This window comes from Numida meleagris, chromosome 2 (genome assembly GCF_002078875.1).
Source record: "Numida meleagris isolate 19003 breed g44 Domestic line chromosome 2, NumMel1.0, whole genome shotgun sequence".
Classification (NCBI taxonomy): domain Eukaryota; kingdom Metazoa; phylum Chordata; class Aves; order Galliformes; family Numididae; genus Numida; species Numida meleagris.
The window spans coordinates 32,314,849-32,336,222 of NC_034410.1; the positions used below are offsets into that span (position 1 = coordinate 32,314,849).

At 36.6% G+C, this 21,374-nt stretch overlaps 1 protein-coding gene across 2 annotated transcripts in view; it reads right to left on the minus strand.

Moving 5' to 3' along the window:
- The window catches only part of SKAP2 (src kinase associated phosphoprotein 2), a 112,395-nt gene that overhangs the window by 37,690 nt on the left and 53,331 nt on the right, over nt 1-21,374 (minus strand). For both annotated transcript variants that reach the window (XM_021385484.1, XM_021385485.1), the window contains 2 exons: nt 8,243-8,320; nt 7,415-7,498 (listed from right to left, as the gene is read on the minus strand). In XM_021385484.1, the coding sequence (XP_021241159.1) occupies nt 7,415-7,498; nt 8,243-8,320 (162 nt within the window). The remainder of the gene's footprint in view (nt 1-7,414; nt 7,499-8,242; nt 8,321-21,374) is intronic.

The window sequence follows — 21,374 nt, forward strand, 5'->3', positions numbered from 1 at the left end:
CGTTTATTCAGATTTGGTTTTCTATTTCATGAATTTCACAAAGAACAGGGAGGTTTTTAGCAAAATGATTAGGTGATACTTCTGAAGATAAAGCTTTGCTTTAAAGGAAGATGTACACCAAAGTATATTTTTCTGTAGGATGACTATGGAATTCCACAGAGAGATGCTTGCAGATGGTGGTCTTATTTAGTAAGAAGTGCATGTTACGACAATTGTACCTAGGGAAAGCCAAGAAGTGGAACTCGTGAGACATGCTTCCTATAAATCAGTGTCCCTTTCAGGTTCAGTAAACCAATGGGAAAACCCGTCTAGCCAAGAGCTCGCTGAGCTCCCTCCTGAACTAACCACTTTACTTAAAAAAATAAACCTCAAACTCCTTTTTAAGCAACTGAAAAAGCTTTTCTTCCCACCCACTCCCAGATGTGCTTCCTCTCCACATGGTACAAGTACAGAATGAATTTTGTTATAAATTCAGGTGTGTGTTCCCAAAGCATTTTTTTCAACACGGTTTAATTAGCTAATAAAAGTACTGAGCCCTACCACAGTTTATTACGTAGAGCCATGTGGTTGCTTTAAAGACAATTCTACTTTTTCAATTTTAAGGGTTCTGGTTTATAAAAGTAACACTTAGCATAGGCCTGAGTTAAATATTCTGCGCGGTGGGCAAGTAGCACCTGTGTGCTCCTGAGCACTTTAAACCAAGGCATGTTTTGGTGGATATTAAAAAGAAAACAAAAAAGTAAAAGTAAGTTGTTTTTCCAAGTTCAGCATTCAATCTAATATGGGCATCACCAGTCACATTTTTTCTCAGGCGTCCCAGAACAAAGTGCAGATGTAAATGAAAAAAAATTATATACATCCTTCTGTTGTTTGGTTTTTTTCCCCCACGCAGAAGGAGAATTCGTTAACTAACAAAAAAGCATTAGACACAACAACACTGTGACTACTGCAGAACAGAAGCAAATGAAGCATCCATTGCTTGTATTTTTCAACAAAAGGAGACAACTTCTATAGGCAGATAAAATAGGAAAAAAAAATTTCTGAAAGAGCAAAAGGTGGTGAATGCAGCAACGTGAACATCAGTGGAAGTAAGGGCAATTCCTATACAAATACTCTTCCTAGCAATCTCACACTGTGCTTTCTTCCACCTTTTTCTTAATTCTCACCCAAGGTGAGGAAACAGCAAATAAAAAAATTATGCGAGCAAATCCAGAGCACTGTTCTATTCCCTTTTTCTAGTCCCTTCTGTAACAGTAAATCTTCTTCATTAAGTAGTAAGATTCAGTACTAATATTTTTTATTTGCTCAATTCTCCACCCCTACATCAATCAGGACACAAATGCAAAATTCATGGAATCACACCAAGGCAGATATTAAAAATAACTTGCAGTAGGTTAAATAGATCTCCTTTTAATGAAATTCGTTTCAGCCTAGAAATTTTATTGTTCCTTCACTTGTGACCTCAGGAAGAAGATGAAGTAGAACACATTCATTTCTCACTCTCCCATAGTAGGGGTTTATCAAAAACCCAGTAATATAGGAGTGCGCAGACAGAATAAACAAACATCAGGTTCAAAAGGTAATAAAATTTTGTCAAGATAAAAATGAGGCAAGTATTCAAATTTAAATTCTTGGAATATTTCCAAGAATACTTCCCTGCGACACAGAAGATCCCTTTTATGGTACTACAGTTTCACAGAGTTAATCTGAGCTATCTGTGTACTGGTACTAGTTCTTTCAAAGAGCATTCAAATTAAAACAGAAAGGTGCTGTACTTTATACTAAAACAAGAACACAGTGCATAGTATTCACATTGTATTTGTTTTATTGTTTATACTGCCCTTTTCTTATCTCTCAGAATACGCCATTCCAGTGAAAATCACTTGCATACAACAATAAAAAACATATTTCCTTTGCTATTAAATTCTTTCCCTGCACTTTATGGCAGCAGACTAGTCGCATCTTTGATACTTTTGCTTCTAATTATCTGTGCAGTAAGGTATCCGTGATAAAAGCCCAGTGTAGCACTGCACAAGTCCTTAAAATGTTGACCATGAGGAAATTTTAAGACCATGCGATACTTCATGGCCCTGACCCCAAATCCACTAAAGCTGAGAGAACGACTCTCAGGTATGCATTCACACCCCCCTTAGCAACAAACCAAAGACCCAGTATGTCCTGAGAAGTAGCTCCACAAGTACCAAGTGGGAGGATAGAGGCCAGTTAATGGCCCAGCCGCATCCACTGATGGTGACAGGCAACGGATGCCTACAAATCGCAGTTGCTCCTGCAGAATACACCTCTCAAAGTAGGACTGGAGACCAACCCTGTTACCTGACTGCCATAGGGCAAATTGAGATACATGGCAGCTGTTTGGCCAGCCACAGTAGTCAGCTGTGGGCTGGAAGGCAGGGCCATCTTGTGATTATCACACTTGATGATCACCTCAACTTCATTTCTTAGGAAATGCTTGCAGCTAAGCAGGCGTGACTTCTGTGAACTTTCCCACTCAGAATATGTTTACATCACAAATTCCTTCTGGAGACTGCTTCGCTGAGAGTTAAACAGGTTCTGGTGTTTAAAAACTTTAAAGACCTAAAGATTTCACTCGGAGTCCAAAAATTAGACATACTAGTTCCTAATGGCAGGAGCCTTAAATGTCCATAGCTTCAGAAACCCTATTTACATTGCTGAGATGTCACTTTCACTTTGAGACTCCAAATTAGTACCAGAGTTTTTTCCTAGACAGGAATTCAACAGCATATTAGGAAGGGACTGGGGAGAGACATATGAACGGAATGCACTTCTCTGAAGGATAACATTCCTCTTGCCACTTATTTTCTCAAGATAGGGCTTTGCAATTCAACCACAGGAAACCCTTAGGTTGTTGCAGTGCAACATAGAATAGCAATGGAAAAATATAATTTGATCAGTTTTGTAAAAGCAAGAAGGAACATGAGCATCACAAAGCAGAAGTTTTTCCATCATTAGGTCAGATCTCATTTCAGAATAAGCTGCTTCTTTACTTTCATCTTCTTATCCTCTTCCCTTCACTCTATATCAGGTATGCATCAAAAAATAAATCTGGGTCTGTGCATTTCACTTTGCATCAGAAATTCAGAACGGTAAAAACCTTGTACAACAGAGTGGATAGTCAGGAACTAAGTACTAAAAAAAAAGTCAAAGTTAGGACAAATATTTTAGAGAGAAATAAATTTATGGGGCAATACTTAAAGTAGAACAAATACAGATCTGAATGAAATTTGAGAGCCGCCTTAAACATTTTTCTAAATTTAAACATTTCATATGAATTTCATGTATCTTAAAAAAGAAAAAGTGAAATGTTGTTAACAACGGAAACAGGGCCAATATTACATTAGGAAGAGGGAGTCTCAGGGGAAGCAGACAAAAAGGGTTTTGAAGTAGCCTTGCGTAACTGAGTCCATGGGAACTTTTGAAACAAAGGAGGGTAAACCTTCAACTGGGTCTTGAAATGATTGGGTTGTAAATTTGAGGCCTAAGGCATTGTGACCATATTATTAGCACATGTAAAAAGAATTAGCGCACTCTGTAGAACAGAGAGGACTTGGAGATTGGAAAGCAAAGAAGTTACAGAGAAAGGCATAAGGAACAAAGGGAAACAGAAAGATTTCAGAGAGTTATAAAGTATTTATAGATACTATTAGAATCTATAATTTAACTCTCTTCATCTTGAAATTAGGAGCCTGCGAGATCTTAACAGTTTACATGTCTTCCTGCTAAATGTAGTTTTGCATACTTTTCCATATGCTTTCTAAAATCAGCACATGTCAGTATCTCCAAAATGGTAATTCCTTTTCCAGCTTCTAGAATAAGTCTTTCCAAGTGCATGCCTAGCAATTATTTTTTAAAGACAGCAAATCTGAAATGCAATAGACTTTTTTTTTCTCTTTTGAGAAATCTAAATGAAAAGAAAAAAAGACACTATTTAGGGCAGCAGTTTATATTCAAGTCCAGACCCGTATGTCACTGAGTTAGAAAGCTGTCCCAGAGGTCTCTCTGGATCTACAAGCCAGTGCAGGACACATGAACCACCAAGATATCAGTAAATGTTGAAGTAATGGACATAAACTTAACAGCCTGAAAATGCTTTAAGTCACACTAACCCTTGGGTAGGCTAAGAAAAAAAAAACAGCAGCACCTTCCTTTATTCACAACTATTGCAAATCTGTAGCCACAGAAAACAAAATTTTGAATTAAAAATTGAATTAATTAGGGTATTTTCTTCTTCCTGTGCTACTACATCAGCACTTCAAACTGAAGTGCAGCTGATTAGGGAGAATCAAGACTTCACTGTCATTTATCAGTTACTGCCTTCCTAAACTAAAAAGCTCCAGTTTGCTGAGACAGAAAGGTACATAAAATTGTGGCTGTTAGTTCATTCATTTAGATTAACTTCCCTGGGCATGCACTCTGAGGTCTGAAGGACTAGCCATACCACCTAGGTGCCTGAGCGCAAAGAAGAGAAAGCCCATAAATGTTTATGGAAGAAAAGACTATTAAAAGGAGGACCAGGCAAGCTTCTGGAAATCCAGTTCAGCTCTGATATTTCAACATGCTTCTCTGCAACGCTGAGGGCTACATACTGGCAATGGTTATTGCAGCACAAGTGCAAAAATACATGCATTTCCTGCAATATGTACTTCTGGGTCAAACCACAAAGGTCTCCATCACTGATCAGGAAACAGAAACATAGGTGGTTCCCTTAGACTTGTCTATATTGCAGAGATAAGTAACACTGCTTCATGATCCAGTGCTGCACCAAAAGTACCAGAACATATAGGAAGAAAAAGGGAAAAAAGACATGCATCAGCCAGCAGACATCAGAATCATTATAAGGATGCTTGTAATCTCAAACTTGGCAAACAAAATATATGTTTCACGATATAAAAACTGTCCTTCACAGACCAGTGGTCTACATGTCCCGGATTTAAAAAACGTGCACAACGTAAAACAAGAACTGGAAATCCCTGCTACCTGTCTGCATTATATTCCCCAATACACAGCTTTACATTACTCATTAAACACATAGCATGACTGTAAGCATATACGGAACCTCTAGTCTGCTCTTCTCTCTGCAAATCAGGTTCACACTGACAAAAGGGGAATTTTCCCATTGTGTGAATCAGCTCTGGAATCTGTCAGTAACCAGGGCTCAGTAAATACAAAATGTCTGCAGACACTGCCCAGGCTCAGGCAGACCAATATCGTTTAGACAACTGCCATTTAAACAATTCGGGAGGAGGCAGCAATTTTAGAACCAATGAATATCTCAAGTTGTAAGGGACCCATAAAGATCATTGGGTCTAACTCGTATCTTGCATAAAGTGATCCAAATGCATGCTTCACCATTATCCTACAGCTGTGAAGAACACAGCTTCCTTTCCCACATGGCTTAAGTTATTTGGTGTAGCATCAAAGGTCACTACAAAAGAAGGGCTTGAATAGTACAGCGGGTACTACTGCTGCCTGTAGAAATGGGAGAATAGCTTCAGGTTCTTTCAGGAAATACAGGCCAGATCTCCTGGAAATTCTCTTATTACACCCCATTGTCACATGTTGACAATCTGCAGCTGCAGAGCATTACAAACAGCAGTACACATGTCCACAACCACCAGCATGACAGCTCAGTTTCAGAAGTAAACTTGTTTGCAATGGATCTAAAGAAATCACATGTCCATTTTCCACACACTGATGTCAACTTGCTTCTTCACTGAAACAGACCTCTGTGCATACCGTGGTGCCAGAGGGCTGAGCAAAGTACTTCAAGTCACTCAAAGAAAAACTTTTCTTCTCTAAAGACAAATTCTGGGGTGACTGTTGGTCATCCCAGATCTGCAAGAAAATCCAGTTCCACATCCTGTGCTACTTTTTCCTGCATTAACAGCACCAGTCACATGGAGACAGTGCAGAAACTCGCATGCATGTGATTTGTTTGCCTCCTCCATGAGCTAGTCACAGAGTCTGTGTCTATGCAACTCCTAAAAGATGCTCCATGGACCATGCACTCCTCCCACAACATTAGAGTATGGTTAGGAGGATCTTCCCCAAACAACTGAAGATTACAAAAGCTTGAAATGTATAAGCCAAAGTATCTGTCTGTAGATCAATAAAGGAAAACTATCTCTGTGTATCTCAAGTCAATTCCAAATACGACACAAACCCATCAGCCCCAAACCAAGTGCTAGCGAACATGTTTCCACATGCCTTACCTTTCAGTATAGATACTAGAAATTACAACACGGACTTGGCAGTCAAACTGCTGCAAAAGGAAAATGGATGGAAGAGGGAGAGATGGTGTTTTCCTGCCTTAATCCAAAGACTAAAAACTAGCAGGTGAAAAGCCAAGGATTTATAGGGGAACATACAGCAGATGTAGTAACAAATCTCTGGAAACAGAATTTGAGAGGAGACTTTAGCAAGATGAAAACTGGACTTAACCTCCAAAGTACATGAGAAACAATTAGATCTTTAAGTTAATTCTCATTTTTGGAGGGAGAATGAGTTTAAATGAGTCAGCAAACTGAGTAAGGAAACAAACTGAATCAAATTAAAAACATATGAAAAGTTTATCTGCATTAATCTCAAGGAAAGTAAGCAGAAAAAAAAAAGCTCAAATTTAAAGTTTGTCCAGAAATAAGTTCTTTAGGAAAAAAAAAAAAAAAAAAGACAAGTACACTTCTAAAACTTGCATATATATAATTCTGTATCACATGTCCGACCCTTAAATACAAAATACACTTTGCACACAATTTAGAATACGTTTTGACTGACAATTTTGAAAATTCAAAGTGATATCCCAACATTTATGACATATTCTTTCAAAAATGGCCATCAAAAAGCTCCTTCAGAAACTAGCCATGACTGGCTTTTAGTTGGACATATTACTTCATTTCTAGAACGAAATTTAGAAAGAAACATGAACACCACTATGTGGTTATAGCACTAACATTTTCCTGGATAGAATCACCTTTAAAGAACTCAGATGGTGTAATTGCTGTAGGGTATTTTAAAATGAAAATCCCATCTGGACAAAAAGAGTCTTTGCTGTCCAGTAGATTAATTAAGCACCAAAAGTACTATCAAGCCTAATAGCTAGCTCTTATTGGCATGTGAAGTAGCTTCACAAATAACTTAAACCTTTTTCCTCAGTTTCCCTGCTTTAGAAAATGGGCACATCATTTACAGATTTTGAGTGTTAATATTTATACATTTTTAAAATTCAAAGCACTGTTTAACTACCAACAATTCTTTTAAGTTTCATTTGCTCTCTAAAAATGACCTTAGTTTCTCAGTTTCCAACTCCACTGAAGCTTTCATATTCACCTGTTCATCAAAATATCATTTTAATAGTTTATCATTTTCTTATAATTACCTTTGTCGCTTCCATAATAGTAGAAAACCGTCTTACTGATAGCACACCAACGCTTCTGCCATTCAAAGCCAAGAAAACTGTGGTCTGCAATTAATATAATTTGTGTTACATTTCTTTATGGCATTATTGAACATGAATGTGTTACATCTTTTCAAAGGTGAGGGAAGAGGGAGGACATATGAAAAGTGCCAAGTAATGGAAGCAAAATCTGGATATGAAGAAGACAAATGTATGGAACTCAGAAAGAAACCAGAAATAATAACTGGTGGTGAGGAACCAAATGGGAATTTGAAATCATATAAAGAGAGAAGTCATGTGTAACATTAAATATAAGGAAATTATTAACAACTTCCTGAATTTTTCCTACAGTTATTGTAGCATTAAGTGGTTATTGAGGTGACAATATAGGATTTACTGAATCAAGGTAAATATTGACTGAACCAAAGCTGAGATCAATATTTGCCCTCTTGAAGGAAAATAAATCTTGATGCTCACTGAAACATGAAGTCAACATATGGTACTTTTACATACATTCCTAATGTTTTCTTCAAAAATATCTGAAAGTCTCTGAATTGTGGCCGACGCTGGACTTTCACACCATGATTTTTTTCAGTCACTAAAGAAATGGGATCATCTTTTAGCACTACAGGAGCAATTACACATTCTTCTTTCTTTTGCATAACAATGATTCTACATTACAACTGTTGTTCCATTTCATTTATCACTCTGTATGACATTATTTGCATGTACATCTACAAATACTGACACACAAGGCCTTCAAACACAACATACACCCTAAACAATTTTCACAAAAATAGTTAAATTTACCTTTTCTGCGTTTTTCCAGATATCCAGCCTTCAGAACAAACTGAAGATCTTGAGCTGCAATAGGAGGAAACTGATTCCCTGAAAAAAAAATAAATTTATTTGAATTCCTGCTTTTCAGGAAAAATAGTATAGCTGCATTAATGAACTTTTACATGCTTAATGCACAGGACTATGGGAAAAAGTAATTACTATACAAGATTATTTAAGTACAAAAGCTCAAATAACTATGAATGTCAAAACTGTCACAACTGTCATCACCACTTCAGCACGGAAAAAATATAGCTGTGTAGCAGCCCCTGCAAGTCTTGGAACAAAAGGAAAAATATATAAATTAAACAAGCAACTTAGAAATGTCAGCTCGTGTTCTGAACATGGTCTGTACAGCAAGCCTGTAAAAAAGCAGTGATTTTTTTTTCAAACATGCACGCAAAACCAAGTATCACAATTCAATGCAGCTACATCAGTAATCTGACTTTTAGTAACAGCTTCATGCAAGAACATCTTGAAACAACATACAAGGTGAAGAACATACATTATACTGCATACCAAAAAAAAAAAAAAAAAAACAGAGGAAGGGATGATAAAAAGTAGCACTTGCTACTGACAGACATTGCCTAGTGTGCAATATGACAGCAAAGCTCTGTTGAGGTAAATAGGGTCTATAAGGCAATACTAAATAGACCAAAGACATTCCACAAAAATCTACAAAATTGTTGATCTACAGATAACATTTTTAGATTTTGTAGAAAATTGCTGCATCTGCAAAATAATGAGTATTTTCACAACTGTAAACGCATAGCTAGAAGCATGAGACTAACTAGTCTAACTACCTCATATTAAAAAAGAAATCTAGATGTTAAAAATTGCATCTTCCACCTTGCATCTTTCCCTTGCTGAATGAATAAAATTATGGTTAAAACGAAACTGCTGGTATTCAGAAACATTTTCGATATGTCTAATAACACTTATAGGAATGTCACACTGCTTACTGCAAGCAAAAAAAAGCAGAACAAAAGCTATTCCAGTGCTGTTTTTTTTTTTTGATTTTTTTTTTTAAGTCCATGTGAGGATCACAGTGAAGTTCCTACTACTTATTATCATCAAATATTCATAAGAGTCACTGTAGGTAGGTGGCAAGCTTACATGGCAGCAATTATTCATCAAAATATATGTAATCTCATTAAGTTCCACCAATAAAAGCACAAAAAACCCACTATATTAGCAGACAACTCCTGTGCTAAACAACCACTTTAAACTACATATGGTGGGTTAAAGATCAATTGTCTGACCTTGAACTGAAAACACTGTCTCGGCAAGGTGATGCCTACTTCCTGGGTTTTTAGCTTGTCCCTTAAAATAGATTTATTTTTTTAATTGGCATCCAAAATGAGTTAGTTTATCGTGGCCATATTTAAACACAGTTGTGCGAGGAGAAATACAAGAAAAAGAGGTAGGAGCATATGAGGAATATTATTGTTAAAATTATGAAAGTACTCAAACTGAGAATGCATTCCTTAAACAACAAAACTTACTCTTCAGACAACACAAGATTTAAGATTTTGTTGGATATCACAAGTTAGTAAATGGAATTTTACATATATTGACATTTCCAATGATTTTACTTTCAGTTTAACATTACTCTTGATATTTCAACTTCCTTGGAATTCTTACTGCTGCATTAAAAATACAAGAGCTATTGGCTCCATGTCCAAGCATCTTAAAGTGATGCAGCTGTTTCCCCATGCTTGATCCATATGAAACCACTGCACAACATCAAGTGAGAATTCAACACAAAGACACTTGCTGGATGGTAAATGGTAAGTTTAATAGTTCCTTATAAGATGATCTAATGATGGTATTATGGGGGGGAGGAGGGGAAAAGCTTTACAAACATACATAGTGTGCTGCTTTCAGTTGGTCATTGGGAGGCATCAGTGTGCAACACTTACAGCTTTACCTCACCCTGTAGGGCATATTTCAGAACAGAGCATCCCCACAGGTGTGGAAGGGAGAAAATCTAACTAAACAAACAAAACAAGTTCACTTACATTTATTAATTTAAGAATTTCAACGACTGATTGCACTTGATGTTATATGTTGGTTGTTTCATTTTGGTTCTTGAAGACAAAGCTTAGCAAGTGTTCGTTCAGCGAACAGCCAAGTAAGACAGGACATGTAGCCCCAAGCATAATAAGGAGACTCCATGTTATTCTGCATATAGGTACAACCTCATCTGAAGTACCTATTACACAGAACTAGAGAATCAATATCTCACAAGACTCCCAGTTTTGCTGCATCTGCTGAGGCAAGTTGGGATAAAATTGATGACGGCATTTTCTAAAACTACATCTATTTTACATGCGGCACTAAAAAGCTGCATAAAAGAAACACCATCCAGCACTGGTTTTGTAACACTGCAGAATGAGGCTTCTTTTCCTGTTGCTAAAGTTGCAGCAGGAACTCCAAGAAACAAGGAGCAGCTGGTCAGCATTGCTGTTGGCCAAAACCTGTAAGTAGCTGAAGCAGAAATAGATCACAGGCCTATTATCCTACTTTTGTCTGAGAAGCCTGGGAACCACAAAATATGAGGGATCTTTAGTGGAAGGTCAGGAGAGAGGGACCTAATTGTAATATTCCGAGACACATACAGCTGTACATGAAAGCAAAAGCATAAATCAGCCTAAATTCCCTCCCTCATTCCCCTGTATGTCCAGAAGGAAGGGGAGGGAGAATAAGTATTATCTAAAGGATAAAGGAAAGAGAAAGAATCACCACCTCAGATTCTCATTAACCGCAGATGTTGTGCATATGTGGCAGGAAGAAGGCACAAACACAGATCAACTCTTAGCCCCATACTGCAATACAAACAAGAAGGGGAAGAAAGAAAAGAGAATGGCTACTTCCTTCCAGCTATCACCTACAGCCAGCAAAGAAGACTACTAAACTGTGTCACCTCTCTACCTTTCTTCCATTGCTTTACTGTCTTGTCCATGTCTCAAACATGATTTAGGGGGAACTGCAATCCTTAGATGTAGAAACTCCCAACTGGAAGTTTGGGATTTGTACAGTATGTTGGTTTTTTGCTATTTCTTTCAGTCAAAATGTTGCTTCTTCATTCATTTGGGATAGAACAGGCTTGGCACAAATCATTTAAAAAAAAACTAGAGCAGAACTTCGTTATAGTAAGGCAGCATTTGTTTACAGTACACTAGCAGCTGAGATCAGAGACTCATTAGATGACCTCTATACAGAACTTTGAATAAGACAGCTCTTTCTCCAGAATCTATTTAACAGAGAAAGGCTGCCAAGAAAGAACGTGTTACTATTTTTTAAAGGCTTAGAGAGCAAATTAAACAACTTGCTTCAAATCACACATTCCTTTACAGTTCAGAGCTATGAATTCCCAAATACCAGTTCTATACTATACTCACACGCATGCTCCAGGACTTCTTGAGGACAAGGAACATTCTTCCCTTCCCTTACAGATGCAGGTGAAATGGGCTGGATTTAAGTTTCGGTTGATTACCAGATCACAGCAAAATTTCTCTCCCAGAGTCAGCCCAACAAGACAACACCGGCAGGACTTGCTACCTGTTTTGCTCCTGTATGTTGTTTCCAGATATGTCTCAAGAATTTAGGAATTAAGACATTAGCAGAGCCAGTGGCCTTTCCTGTTTTCTCCTTTAGGACTGAAGGTTTTGAAACCAGTTGTAAATATCAGACTAAAGTAGCACTGTGTCAAGAAGAGGTCTGTGGCTTGCAGCTGTGTGAGCTCACAGTTGCTTCTGTGAACCCTTGCAGATGCAACTCCTGCAGCCTGGCCCGTGGTGGGGAGTTGAGAATACAAAAATGTCTCTTTTCCACTCCTGAGTTTCTACTTCATAAATTAGGTCTTGAACTTTATTCTTTTGATGTGAAAAACCATGTCTATACTTTCCAATATTTGTGGAGATTATTATCTTGCATCCCAAATATCCAATATATAATGAGGGAGTTCCGTCTGCTTAATGTTAAAGGTTTTCCTTCTTTCCTGACTTCCCACTCACAGGTGAATCCTGGAATAATTTCTCTTCTTATCCTGGTGGGAATTACTGCAACATACTCCAAACTGAAATCTGCAGGCTAGGCTCCACATGCATATTCCCTGACTGATGCATACAAAGACCAGATAAAAGTATTTATGAGGCATAAACCTTCAAGTCTTAGAGAAAAGTAAATCACACATATAATACACTAGGTTCTTTCTCTTGATTCTAGGTGCTCTTGTGCCAAGTGAGTTACTATAATGCTGTTGCTGCCAGGCTAAAAATTCCTCCAGTAAAGCCAGAATTTCCAACAGACAGGCTGTGACTTTAGAAGGGCAGAAACACTCTTAAGACAGGTGTATTAATGCAAAGGTTCCACTATAAATATCCCACAAATCCAGAACATCTTGTGACTTCAGAAAGATCTCAAAATAAGGCTCATGGCACGGCTGTAATTTTCACAACTTAGTAACGTGACAGTCAAAAGCCTGGGTAATGCAATTTTGCCCCCTACTGCAAAAGAGAATTTAGCCCACTACTTCAAAACAATTTAATCGGTGTCACTTTACATGATAATGCATGAAATTTAATTGTTACACATTGCATTTTGGGTTTTGGGGAACACAGTTGTGTTGAAATTTCATTCTGCACACAGCACAAATAAAACTAGGTTGTATTATTCTGCACTGTATACAAATAGGAATACCTTTCATTTCTTCAGTGTGGGCTAAGGGATACATAAAGCAAGAAATAATCAGAGGTCAATGCATTCTAAAGAGGCGCTTAGCATGCTTATGGGAAGTTAAACAGGCGAAGTGGAGATAAGTGTAACTCAGTACAGCTAAGTGGTTAATTACGGCTTGCTTTCCTGGTACAGGCACGCAGGTCTAAATAGTATAATGGCAAAGTTTTCTTGCTCAAAGAAGAATTGTCCACCATTCTTCAGTCCTCGCAAAAGAAAACTAAAGCCAAAATACATTAATTTGACTTTACCGAGAACAAAAACAGAGACTTCTATTTCATTATATTTAACGTAATTTTCAAAAGTAATGACTTTTTTTTTAATTTTCCAGCTTTTTTATTGTGATGAAGACCCAATTACACCAAATGAGAAACTGAAATCTATTCCTCTTTGAATTTTTGTTAGTAAAAACTTTGACATCAGCTAGAAAACAGAGAGGAAAATTCTGGCAATATAAAAGGGAACCTTATCAGCTGGTATGAAACTGGATATTTCTCCAAAAACAAAGAATTTCTCTCGTAAGTATTAAAACATGTTAAAATGCTGCAATTAAGATTTTTCTTTTTCTCTCAAGCTCAGGGCTCTTAGGATATCTCTCAGGCAAACTGACAAACGTTTTCTGACAATGTTTTTGTTAAAAGTCTGAGCAATAGAGGAGAAATGTTTCTAGCAACATACAAAGTGTTTTCCTCCTCTTTCTTTCCCTTCTATCCCTCTTCTAACAGACATCTCCCAGAATTCTTCACACATCTCCATTTTATTTTGATCTGGAAATATAGCATTTATCGTTTTTAATAGCTACTGCAGAGGGATTCAATTATCTTTGAATCTGTACATAGCAATACAGTGGGGTCACATCTGTTGCACAACCACCGTGGATCTAGGCTAAAGAAGAGTTGTTTTTCTCTCGTGCATGCCTTCTCCTACTTTTTTTTAAAGTGAAGATTAATGTGTATTGAACTTAAAAAAACCTCCCATTTTGCAGAGTCTTCTGATTAAAGAAAAGCTATCAGTAGGAAAATTACAAGATCCTATTAGCTTAATTAACTGTCCGGAACACCTTCACAAAAATTACTTTAGTACTAAGCAAAAGTAGTAGCCTAGTAGTGGTGAATTAGTCTAACACACAAGAAACAAAAGATAAATCATAAAGAAAACACATTTCATTTGGAGCAATAAATATAGCACTTAGTTTTGAAACATCCATTCAAGAAAAGTTAGCATTTTGGTCTTCAAAGTGTCCATTCCCAAGAAAGTCTAGGCTATAGAGCTTTGCTCCGGAGCCATACCCAGCATTCACCATTGTTTTCTAATCATTTATAATAACCTCCTCAGAATAACTTGCCTCAATATACTCCACTAAGAAGAGCCAGCAGTGTATTTTAATAAAGAATAGTTATAGCAGCATCTGTTTCTAGTTAATTCCTTCTAATTTGGGATCTGAAGTTTGGGCTACAAGCACTAATACTGCACCCTTGGAGGCCTAAATGTTGACTGTTTCTTCCTTACTCCTCCTTGTAAGGAGAGAGGTACGAAGATTTCTCCTCCCTTTCTTCCTGTATGTTCAGAAGAAGGCAGTGGGCCAGGCAGCCCAAAAACCACTACGATATATTCTTTACAGAAACACTGGGCTGTTTTAAGTGTTTTACATGCTTGAAATCTTTTAGTCATTTTCATTTATCCCCTAATTAAATAAATGTGTATTTAGATATTTTAAATTTTAAAAACCTTACATCTACAGCATCTCAATCCTCATCTGTTTTCTGTGCAAACTTCTTTAATAGTTGTAACATTTTTCTCATCTGATGAAGACTTTTATTTTTTCTTAAATGAACTACTGGAGTCAGCCAGTCAGTCTCCAGTCACCAGGATCCACAGGCTAATGGAATCATCCTGGATCACACACTCCTTGTCTAAACTTTAAATTTACAAGGTCTTCATAAATTAATATTGCCCTGGTCTTATGCTTTCTTTTGTTAGCTTTCAGATTGGTACTAAGACACCCTTGGTCACATTTTCCATAGCACCTTAATGTGTAAAGGAATTAATGGCTTTTGCCCTTCGATCCAGATTTGACTTTCCCACAGATAATTAATTACTAATAATTTTAAAAAGTGAAGCAAAAATGTAATGTTTTCTGCTCTCCACTTCTGCTGTTTTACAAAGACCGAGGCATGACAACAGAAAGAAGGTACAGCGTTAAAGAAAAGTTATCTTGTACAAAGTTCTCTCGGACATTTATGCCACTGTAATACAAGGCATAGAAACTTAAAAGTTATGCTTAAATTCTTCCACGCATCATTACTGTTTAATCAGCCATTCTAGAAAGAGACAGAAAGGTTTCCATCACGCAGAGGCACATACTGCTGCTAACAGAAAAGCGTACCAGTTGTAAAGATTGAAAATACAAATTCTGGCTATGTAACAAGAAGCCCAGCTCCTACTTGGTTTTCAGAAATAAAATATACAGGAAAACACACAGATAAAAGAAATGCCTTTGCACTGCGGACAGAAGGAAGTCAAAAAGACCATCATGGTTCAATTAGAGGCACTGGAAATTCTCATGAAATGACGTAGGCAAGCTGAAATTTCCCAGGATCATCTCACAGACAAGCACACACATCCAATTTTGATTAGAAACTCCAACTAAAGATCCAGAATATCTGCACAATAGTTGAACTGCAGAAGGTGCTGTTAGCTAATCAGAGAAAATTAAAAGGTCAGGAATAAAGAGTATACAGCTGGAGTATGACCAGCATGATGTCAAAATGCATATGGATAGCATCTTTAACCACATCGTGATTCCTGTATTCCTGGATGACTAATAGGAAAAAAGTCCTATACTTTTATCAGACAGCAAGTTAAAAGCTAGCATTTAATGTCCAGGTGAAAAAGAACAATTTTCAGCTTAACGTCTAAAACATCTGGAAAAGGTAATACTACAGTACACCACAGTTTACTACAATTTTTAAGTAACCACCTGGTAAGCATAAGCAAAACCCTTGGAAATAACCACATATCACAATGCCCTAAGAAAAAGTTATGTAATGGAAACAAGAAATTTTCTATTACTTTCTTAATTTTGCCCCAGCTCTTTTAGTGAGTAGTTTTGAAGGGTCTAAAATTTTCCCTTTGGATGACTGGCATGTTTTGTTCAGCAAATGAGCTTAAGCTGGCAGTAAACAATGACAACTATTCAACTCGACGTTTTAGCAGAAAACCTGCCAAATGTCACTTTTTGCAAAGCTAAACAATGAACTTGCAAATGGCATTTTAAAATAAGTAGCACGTCTTCTTTAATTTCAGCATCCTATTAATACAAGTATTAATTACTCAACTCTCAAGATCTATGCAAACTTAAGTTTGGGGACTTTTCTGGGACTTTTATCCAGATTTTGGTAACATTATCCAAGCTACATTCTTCACAAATCATGCATCAATAGAACAAAAAGCATGTATTTTTTTTTCCCATTTAGTTTAGCTTTTCTCAGTTTTGTTGGTTTTGTTTTTTTTGCACTGTATCTTCTCCTAAGGAAGATCTTTTGTTCAAAACCCCTTTCCTAAATTGTTTGATTTCTAGTTTCAAAAGCTAGTTTAAGGCTTCTTATTAAACAAAAAAAAAAAAAAGTACAGTTCAGGAAGTGCTAAATTTAGATGAACAGGAAAATCATGCAGTGTGAATTTCAATCTATGATAGGGACATTTCGTCAGGGATATTTTCACTGCCGCTCTCATCAGAAGTATAACATGCTGGATATACAATCAGCAAACACCAGAGAAATCCAGGGAAAGAATGAAATTCTCAGACTATCATAAAACACCAACGAAAAACCCCAGCATAAACTGCACAATGTTTTATACATGAAAGTTACTTATGCCAAGTGGCAGCCCTCTTGGCTTAGCTCTGCAGGCTGCAAAGTTCCAACTGTTCTGACTCCTGGCCAAAGTCCTGGTCTGCTAAGCTTCTGAAAGGAAACATGCGTACAACACTTAGAACATTTTAAATGCTCCAACAGTTCATATCCCTGATCAAAACAAAGTTTGACATTACTGGTTGGCGCTGGAAATCTTTCATCTGTATGAAGGAAAGGATTAGAATTCCTACAGTCAGCTAAAAACAAAATCAAATCTTGAAAAGTGGCACTTGTAGAGTTCAATAAGAGAGATCCAAGAAATTTCTTTTCTACAATTTTCATTTTCCACGTTTTGTGTATTCCTGCAAACACAAAATGGCTTGAATGTTCTGCCTCATTGCTTCATTTTCATCCATTTCTTCTACTACTGATAATTTAAGTAAAAAGCTGTGATCAGTGCAGTATCACACTAAATGCTCCTCTGCATCCAAAAGCCAGTGTGGATTCAGATGGAAGTATGACTTTCCAGTGCCATCTGCACATAAAGACAAGCCTTTTCAAAAAAAAAAAAAAAACAAATGGAAATCTCACACAAGACTTTCAAGTTTACCCACTACTGAACACAAAATGCACATCAAATATCATTTATTATGTAGAAGCGGGAAGATCTGGTGGAATTACAGTATCCTGCAATAATGACATTGCACCTTAAAATAATAATAATTATTATTATTATCATCTACAGAGCAAGACCATGAGAAGATAAAAACATTCTTTAAAAAGTGACCACAATGTCATTTCTAACTACTCTGAAAGAGATCATAAAGGTCCAAAGGTTTTAGTGTTGAAAAAATACGCAGCTCTTTTCAAACCTCCTCTCATGAGAAGTTTGTTGTCACAATGATAAAATCTTTCTGTTTTGCTCTAGTTGCATGTGACCAAACGTAAAAGAACAAGGGAAACAATGACAGACGTCAACAGAGTACACTTTAAGAAGTCAACAGAATACTCTTATTTTTCTTGAAGGCTTCCCAGGTGTAAATTGTAGCAGTCATTCACCTTGCAGTACTAAGATCAGTGGAAAGAACCATCTTTCCAGTATCGACTCCAACTTTTAAAAAATTATTATGATAATACTTTCACTCCATCAGTCTTCAGAAGAAATCCCACACTTGAAGATGCAGGCAAGAAGAGAAGCTTCGGCAACTGTTGTTTGCTGAACAACAGAGAACAAATCAGACCAACTGCACCAATTCTCCCATAAGCCCCACTTAGTTCTGTTTTGTCACTTGAAATGCCCACTGCGATTTAAAGTTAACACATGATTATCATCTTTCTCATAAGACTACACAGCTCTTACTGGTTTTAGTACCAAGTAGGAATATCTGAAAAAAAAATTATTTGCAACTAACAACAATTATATTCATTTTTATTTAGAAAAATTGTTCTGAAAATATCTGATCTCTTCAGGCAGTAGCCAGATTAAAATCTTCTTTGGAAACCATCTATGGTATTGAAATTTATCAGTGAAGCAGTCACTCCCATTGACTTGCTTAATGCCAGTTTGTCTTTTCCCATAGCAAAAACACCCAGATTTTTGTTTCTTCAGCATCTGCAATATGAAATCCCGAAGAGGTAGGATACTGGAAGTTCACAAACCAGGATTACCATCATATTCAGCGATAGGGGGGTTACAACTTGGGAAAAAGAGAACCGAGTGAATAGCTGTAATTGGATTCTTTTGTGACATGTCTGCAAGACTGGAAGGAAAACACATTGTGAGAGACAGGCATTTTTTAAAACTTAAGACTTTTACAATGAGGAAATAGCTGAATAAGTGTCAATGGGACTTTTCAAACTTCAACTCTCATCCTGTGTCCCTTGATTCTCATAGCACATTTGTGTTTTCCTTAAGACTGTCTCAACCTAAACTAAGAATTAGAAGGCCAATCCAGCCAGTCAATGTACTGCTGCTCAAACTCATGCCAGTTCTAACATTGAAGGTGTATGAATTAGCTGAATGTAGTAAGTGCTGTTGCTTGGTCAACGGTAAGTATTTAGTGATGAGTACTATCATCTGCGGTTGTATCTGGGACTAGGTTTGTAGGAAAAATAGTGGTCTTTCTCATAAAACTAGTAACACTGGAAAGAGTTAGACAAGCCTTTAGACAGGCAAAAGAGCTCATCTATACAAAAATTCCCTTTTATTCCCCACTCATCCCCAACTTCATTTCAACTGGTTAACACATATACACTTCTCTACAAACCTAGCCTAATAAAACTACTGAGAATAGCGTCATTCAAAAGCCAAGCTAAAAACAAGGAAAGTAAATCTGTAATCATTTTTTACAAGTCATACAGTATTTTCTTCCAATTTAAAAATTGTTGATTCAGTTCTCTTTAAGAGCACACAAAAATAATAATTGTGTCAAAGCTATAAACAGGTATTGCCAAAATTTCAACTGAGCAAATTTTAAAGTTGATCTATGAACACCAAAAATGAAAATGGGACTTTTAATGGAAATGCTGACACAACCTTAACTATGACAATGCTAGCAGCGCTACTATAATAAATCTGTCAGTTTCTATAATGTCTATGACAGTCCCATTAATATGAATGATGCACACTTCACATAGCGTACTACACAGCAACTGCAGAAGTTATATCATCTTCATTCAGAGTAACAAATCAGTAATCAATATTTGTAAAAGCAGACTAATCCTTTGTAAAATCACTGGTTTAGTGATTGAAGAGTTTGCTCAATTTACACAGTTAATCCCTCTTCATCTGCTTGAGCCCTCTATTTATTCCAACCAGTTACAGTGGTAGCGGTAGCAGATTAATACATCCCCTCACGCTAAGCATGTATTGACAGTTGACCCAGCGTATTGCTGTCATGATAATCTTTACAAACATTAAGCTTTTCTTACTGAGCCTAAAGGCTACATTTAGAAATCAAAAGTTTACAAATAGTCTCAGCAACTTCCCCTCACACATATTATCACATTTCCATTTAATTATTTCTGAGAGGCAGCATCTACTGTCATATTTTCTAGTCCCAAAAGGTACTCTCCTGAATTTTTGATTTGTCACATTATAATAGAGCTACCCAAAGAATTTTTAGAGCAAGAAATTTCTATAGTAACAGGAAAAAAAAAAAAGGAATATGTTGCAGCATATCAAGTGCAAAAAAAAGGAGATGGCCATCTGTGCAAATACAAATAAATTAGTATCCTTTATATAAAGAAATGAGCTGAAGCAGCATCATTGAATTAAGATCGCAACAACCAAAAAGGTCACCGTGAATTCTCTTGTTTTTTCTTCTCAGACTGTAATGTTTATTTGGAACTCAGACAAAAATATTTAGTTACATCTACATACACATCTGTAGATTTGAGCTGAATTTCAATAGATAGGTGTGGTCCTTCAAGATTTTTCTCTAATTTAAGACTTCTACAAGAGGGGAATGAAAAGCATGATTTTCTAAAGTAACAGAAAAGAATTAATGTGTAATACTCCTAGTTACATCTTACACTCATATTAATCTTTCAGCTCTATGAAGCTATTTACTCTTAATTTGCCACTACGTGCTTCAGTTATGTTATGCAACTAAGCTGACAATTTAAAGGAAAAAAAAAATCCTAAAATGTTTTTAAATATTTGTAAGTCTAAGAACTAATGTTTCAGGTTGAATAAAGTAGAAACTCTTCAGAAGTTAATTTGCATAATTAATCATGCCATAGTTCTTATGGTAACTTTTTTCAGAGAAGCACAATACTTTATTATCTGCACAGGACACAACTTCAATGTCCATACAAAATTAAATATCAGTGCTAGAATAGCATAACTGCTTAAATGCTAAGTTTTCATAACAGCAATTACTGATTCACAGAAAGATAGTTTAAAAAATATATACGGTAAGCTCACCCAGGTTATGGGGGGTTGTTTGTTTTCTGTGTGGCTCCCTGAAATGAACTCCCCCATCCTCCCCCGCCCCCCCCCCAAAAAAAAGGTGAGCATTAAGAGAAAAATCAGAGAAAATGGCACTGAAACATGTTGGTTTTGCTGATACATTAATTACTGGACTAGAGAGCCTAATTTACCCATCTGGCTCTAGAAATACAATTTAGATTCAGGAATGGACTTAAATACAACTGGCAGAGCAAGGAACACTGATCTATTTACCAGGCACAGTCATTGCACACATCAAAAACTTGATGCACTTGATTTATAATTTGAAATAAATCTATGGGAAAAAAAAATAAGCAAGGTTGGAGCGCTAGCTTTAAGGGGCGATAACAGACTTCAGCACTGAAGGTCATTAAAGCAAAGACCAAGAGGAATTAGATTCTGTAATGACAGAATCTCGTTAAGAAAGACAACTCAAAAGTCAGCACACAGATTTGTTCTGTGTGTTTCCCTGTTGAGATATTGTCAATCTTTAAAGCCAAAAACCATGAGTGAAGATATTCTACTATATCAAGCAACCATAAGTTTATCATTTGGTTAT